This window comes from Neoarius graeffei, chromosome 14 (genome assembly GCF_027579695.1).
Source record: "Neoarius graeffei isolate fNeoGra1 chromosome 14, fNeoGra1.pri, whole genome shotgun sequence".
NCBI classification, from domain to species: Eukaryota; Metazoa; Chordata; class Actinopteri; order Siluriformes; family Ariidae; genus Neoarius; species Neoarius graeffei.
Genome location: NC_083582.1, coordinates 52504130 through 52510129, shown reverse-complemented (window position 1 = coordinate 52510129; position 6000 = coordinate 52504130). Strand labels below are relative to the sequence as shown.

Sequence of the window (6000 nt, the reverse complement as noted above, 5' to 3'; positions counted from 1 at the left end):
CTATCATATCGACATGCCTGGGCTAAGTGTATGTCGTTTGTCTGCTCGTGTGTGTGTACTAGTATGTACTTGCTACATATTGAGGACCAGCATATGGGTTTATATATATATATATATATATATATATATATATATATATATATATATATATATATATATATATATATATATATATATATATATATAATTATTATTTATTTTACCAACAGAGTTAGGACATTTTTGGGAAGTGAGGACATTTTGGCTGGTCCTCACTTCTTCAAAGGGCTGTTTGAGGGTTAAGACGTAGTTTTATGGTTCAGGTTAAGAATGAGGTTTAGGTTAGGGTGAGAGTAAGGGTTAGGGTAAGGGTTCGGGTTAGGCATTTAGTTGTGATGGTTAAGGTGAGGGTAAGGGGCTGAGCAACACATTATGTCAATGAGTGTCCCCACAAAGATAGAAGTGTGTGTGTGTGTGTGTGTGTGTGTGTGTGTGGTGGCCGTGTTTTCGCCGCATGAACGCGGTGGGCTGCATTGAATTTGGCTCTCGGGCTCCTCAATATCGTTTCCACAAATATGCTCACTATCGCTGTATCGGATGGAAAAGTTATCGGAGTGAGTTGTGTTTTTCTTCTTTAGCTAGATCGAATGAAAGCAGGTTATATTTCAGCATCATCTCACGCTTTGCAAACGTATAAGTTACAAACGGTTAAGGTTAGGGAGATTTGATTTTCTTCATTCATTCGCACAAAATCTTTAAAACCAGTCATTTTGCCCGAGGTCAGGTGGATCTGTGCAGCCTTTACGCTGAGAGATTATTATTGCCCGGCCCCCATGTATGGTAAACGCTGCTGAGCTCCAGGGTTTCTGCATTTGCTGCATGCATTAGTACTAAACTGCAGTCTCCTTTGTTTTTCCCAGTGGAATGTGGAAATCAGCGCCTGCGAGCCCACGCCGTCTGTCCGATATCAGCCCACAACTTCGACAGTTAAAATTCCTGGCCGTCGAAGAAGAAATAAAAGAGGACTTCAAGTCTTCCCGCTCGGTGGAGGACATAAAAAACGCGTCCATCGAGGAGCGCATCCTCAGGATCACGGGCTACTACGGCTACCAGCCATGGAGCGCCACCAGCCCAGGTAACACAGCGGCAAAAAAAAAAAAAAAAAAGCATTACATCATTACAATCACACTGCGAACATATAACCTATCCTATCCCATGGAACTCACGCAGGCTTTTTACAGCCTAAAATCGACCATCTAAAACTGCTGACAGTTTCTCCAGAATTTTAAGATCACACTGCATTGCTTTAATGTTTAAGGTTTCTTTTCCTCCCAGCACCATAAAAACAGTTGCACGATAATTGGAGCTTTATTTTTTTTCTTTTACCATTATTTTACCATCCTTTTGTCATTTGTCATTAATTAAAGGAACAATCCATCCTTTATTATTTTATCCACATTCACTGGATATGAGCAATCGCGTGCTCTGATTGGCTACTCTACTACTACTAGGCTATCAGCTCATATACCCTGAGTAAAGAAAAACAAAATGGCAGAGTGTATTGCTGAACCAACTGAGGATGAAATAAAAACTCTAAAACAAAACCCCCCAAAATACAAAAAAGCAACAAGATATGGACTAAAGATATTTGATGGTGGGTGGCACGGTGGTGTAGTGGTTAGCGCTGTCGCCTCACAGCAATAAGGTCCGGGTTTGAGCCCCGTGGCCGGCGAGGGCCTTTCTGTGCGGAGTTTGCATGTTCTCCCCGTGCCCACGTGGGTTTCCTCCAGGTGCTCCGGTTTCCCCCACAGTTCAAAGACATGCAGGTTAGGTTAACTGGTGACTCTAAATTGACCGTAGGTGTGAATGTGAGTGTGAATGGTTGTCTGTGTCTATGTGTCAGCCCTGTGATGACCTGGTGACTTGTCCAGGGTGTACCCCACCTTTCGCCCGTAGTCAGCTGGGATAGGCTCCAGCTTGCCTGCGACCCTGTAGAACAGGATAAAGCGGCTAGAGATAATGAGATGAGATGAGAGATGAGATATTTGATGGTAAGAACGTATTTTTTTTTAATTGTTCAAGAATTATTATTATTATAGCATTTTTCACAAATTGCTACTGTCATTTCACCGGTTTGTTTACATTCTAAGCGGAAATTATTTTGTCGGATGTTTGTTTAAAGTTTTTATTTATTGAATTTGCAAAAAATAAAAATGCTCTGTTTCTCAAAATTCAGTGAATAGAATGGATAGAATAAAACAGTTATTTAACTCAATCTCATCGTACAAGGCACGCCTCATTGGCTATCAGCTCATGTAGGACTTGATTTCGTGGAATAACTCTTAATTATATTTTCTTATTTTTTGTTTAATGCAGTTTTAAAGATTTTTTAAGATCAAGTTTTGTGTATCTCTATAATTGCTGCTCTATTTTTATGTCAACTGATCATAAAGCATGTCTGTACTCAAAGGTCCACTAATGTCCAACTCTAGGCTCTGTGATTAGAGGAAAGTAAAGGCTTTCTTCTGAAACATCTTCCAAATTGTTTGCTGGCATGAGAGGTGGAATTTAATTGTAGATTGTGTGGTTTGGTGAATCCAAAATACTGCCATCTTCTGTAAATCTACAACTATGATTCTTGGAGAAACTGTTGTCTCTTTAACCATTGTACTCACTGTGCATACTTTTGTTCTTTTCCAGACAGGTTCATTACAGCTCCGGTTGTTTTCAATGCATTTCAGGTTGTATTTCAGTTGTATAGCTATTTTAATAGCCATTGCCTGATTTACAAGTCACTTTTCTTTCCTTTGTGTAGTTATCACATATCTCCCTAATGTTGATGAGTGACAAGGCATGGATGTAGCAAAGGGGTGGCCTGTGCCATCCTATAGTGAAGTATGGCCACCCCTGTACCCCAGGGGCAGCCATGTCCTAAAGGTTAGATTCCCTGGATCAGCAGGAAAAAAAAAGGGGGGGGGGGGGTGAACACACTTCATTGTATCTCTGTTCTCTGTATCCATGGCTGAAGTGCCCTTGAGCAAGGCACCTAACCCCCAACTGCTCCCTGGGCACTGTAGCATAGCTGCCCATTGCTCTGGGTATGTGTGTGTGCTCATTGCTCACTTGTGTATGCATGTGTGTGTTCACTGCTTCAGATGGGTTAAATTCAGAGGAGGAATTTTGCTGTGGTCTAGGGTGCACAAAATAAAGGCTTCTTCTTCTGTAATTTGTCATTTTATATGGATATTGGTCCACTCTAGATTTATTGGTCCACTCTAGATTGCCACTGCAGTAAAGTTATTGGGTCTAACCTGGTCATTGCATTGTAAAAGGTTGGCGGTGCCCCCTCTGACTAGGGGAATTTGGCTTCTGTGCCACCTCACATTTGCACCAATCAGCCATAACATTAAAATCACTGACAGGTGAAGTGAATAACATTGATTATCTCATTACAATGGCACCTGTCAAGGGGTGGGATATATTAGGCAGCAAGAGAACAGTCAGTTGTTGAAGCTGATGTGTTGGAAGCAGGAAGAATGGGCAAGTGTAAGGATCTGAGCGACTTTGACAAGGTCCAAATTGTGATGGCTAGATGACTGGGTCTGAGCATCTCCAAAATGGCACATCTTGTGGGGTGTTCCTGGTATGCAGTGGTTAGTACCTACCAAAAGTCTAAGGAAGGACAACTGGTGAACTGGCGACAGGGTCATGGATGTGGAAGGCTCACTGATTCACATAGGGCACAAAGGTTGGTCCATATGGTCCAATCCCTCAGAAGACCTACTGCAGCACAAACTGCTGAAAGAGTTAATGCTGGCTAAAACAAAAAGATAACAGCAGTAACTTTTTTTTTCAGCAGTTTGTGCTACAGTAGCTCTTCTGTGAGATTGGACCATATGGACCAACCTTTGTGCCCCATGTGAATCAGTGAGCCTTCGACATCCATGACCCTGCCACTGAAATAATCAATGCTATTCATTTCACCTGCCAGTAGTCTTAATGTTATGGCTGATTGGTGTATACCCCAGTGAAACAGGAATTAATGAATAGCTGCTTAGGAGTTCTTAAACACTCAGTTGAACTTGGAAAAATAAAATATAAAGGGAACATGCTTTGTTCATAATTTTTAGGTTGTCAATTATTTACCCCCTTTTCACCAACATGAACCAGGTTCTAGTTCTGGGCTGGTGCTAGTACTGGTTCATAGCTGCTTCAACTTGCAAACCATCTAAGACCTGCTTTGCTTTTACATGGGCTAGAGAATCATGTCATTACATTACTGTATACATGTTACATTCCTAGCTGCTAGCCTGTCCTACTAGCGCTGCTAACCCACCTCACTAGTGCCACTAGCCAGCCCTGCTAACACTGTTAGCTTGCCATGCTAGCCGGCCCTGCTAGCACCAGTCGCACTAAGCACAACAACAACAGACTACATCATCATTTTTTCCTGGCCAAGAGCCAGTTCTTTTACTGTCAAAATGCGAATAACTGGTTCAAGATTAGGCATCAGCTCTGAACCAGCCCTAGAACAGCCTTGGTGAAAAAATGGTAATTGTGACACATGGTGTTGTTTAAGAAATATCTGTTAAAAGTTTTTTTAGTTTGTTTAATTTTTCAACTAAAGGTTAGTTTTGGCTCATATTTTCAGTGAGAAAACGTTCACTAAAAGTTTAACCATAATGACATTTGTCATTACTTTAAAGCTAGCTCCAATAATTCTGGAGTTGACTGTATGTGAAACATCACGGATATGATGAGGGCAAGCATGAAGCATGTTCATGTTCAAGATTGGACTGGAAAGTATGTCAAATCCCATGTGAATCTGATTAAGTGTTTTGGGCCAGCATTTTCCTAGATACCTATACTCAGCTTGTATTGGTTCTTCCGTAACAACTATTTTATACTGATATGAGCAATACTCACTTGAATGATAAATACATTCATCTACCTACATACACAAAGTATTTCAGGTATGCAGCACTTTTCACATTAATATAATGCACTTTTTTATCTATGTGACACAAAATATTTGATAATAAATCACAGCCTGAATAGTTTTATACATCATACACACATTTAACAGTTTCCTATATGCTTCTTTTCCTTTTTGTTTTCAACTTTTCTCTGAGAAATAAAGATTAAACCTTTTCTCTTACAACCCTGTGGCAGCGAGGGTGTGGTCAAGTGTAATCTGTGAATGGCAAGGAGTCAGGTTAAACCTGGAGTAGTAGCAATGACTTCATGAATTTTTTAATGACAAAATTGAGAATATCCGACAAAAAAATTCAAACTATTAATTTAAGATCAGACAATATAAGTGACCCTGTAGTTAACAATATAACTGTATCAGATCAGCAATTAGAATGTTTTACTCCCCTTAGAAAAATTGAATTACTTTCATTAATCTCGGCATCAAAAGCCTCAACTTGTGTACTAGATCCCATACCTACATGTCTATTCAAACAGATAATACCTGAAGTAATTGAACCACTTCTAAAAATAAAAAAATTATTCTCTTAGGATTGGCTATGTACCCAAATCCTTTAAACTAGCAGTTATCAAACCCCTGATTAAAAAACCTGAACTTGATCCCTGTCAGCTGTCCAATTATTGGCCAATATCAAACCTCCTCTTTATCTGCAAGATCCTTGAAAAAGCTGTGGCACAGCTGTTATGCTTATATTTACATAGGAATAACATCCATGAAATGTATCAGTCAGGATTTAGACCTCATCATAGCACAGAGACAGCTCTGGTTAAAGTAGTAAATGACCTACTGTTGGCGTCTGATCAGGGCTGTGTCTTGCTGCTTGTGTTGCTTGAGCTTAGTGCAGCATTTGATACCATTGATCATTCCATTCTTCTGGATAGACTAGAAAATGTTGTGGGAGTTATGGGAACGACCCTCTCCTGGCTCAGGTCTTATTTAACTGATCGCTATCAGTATGTTGATATAAATGGCGATTTTTCTAGACATACTGAGGTAAAGTTTGGTGTTCCACAAGGTTCTGTCTTGGG

At 40.2% G+C, this 6000-nt stretch overlaps 1 protein-coding gene across 1 annotated transcript in view; it reads left to right on the top strand.

Annotated features, from left to right (window-relative positions):
* Positions 1–576: 576 nt before the first annotated feature.
* Positions 577–6000, top strand: part of slc35f3a (solute carrier family 35 member F3a) — a 34036-nt gene continuing 28612 nt past the window's right edge. The window contains exons 1-2 of the mRNA XM_060939972.1: positions 577–593; positions 900–1114. Coding sequence (XP_060795955.1) covers positions 577–593; positions 900–1114 — 232 coding nt within the window. The remainder of the gene's footprint in view (positions 594–899; positions 1115–6000) is intronic.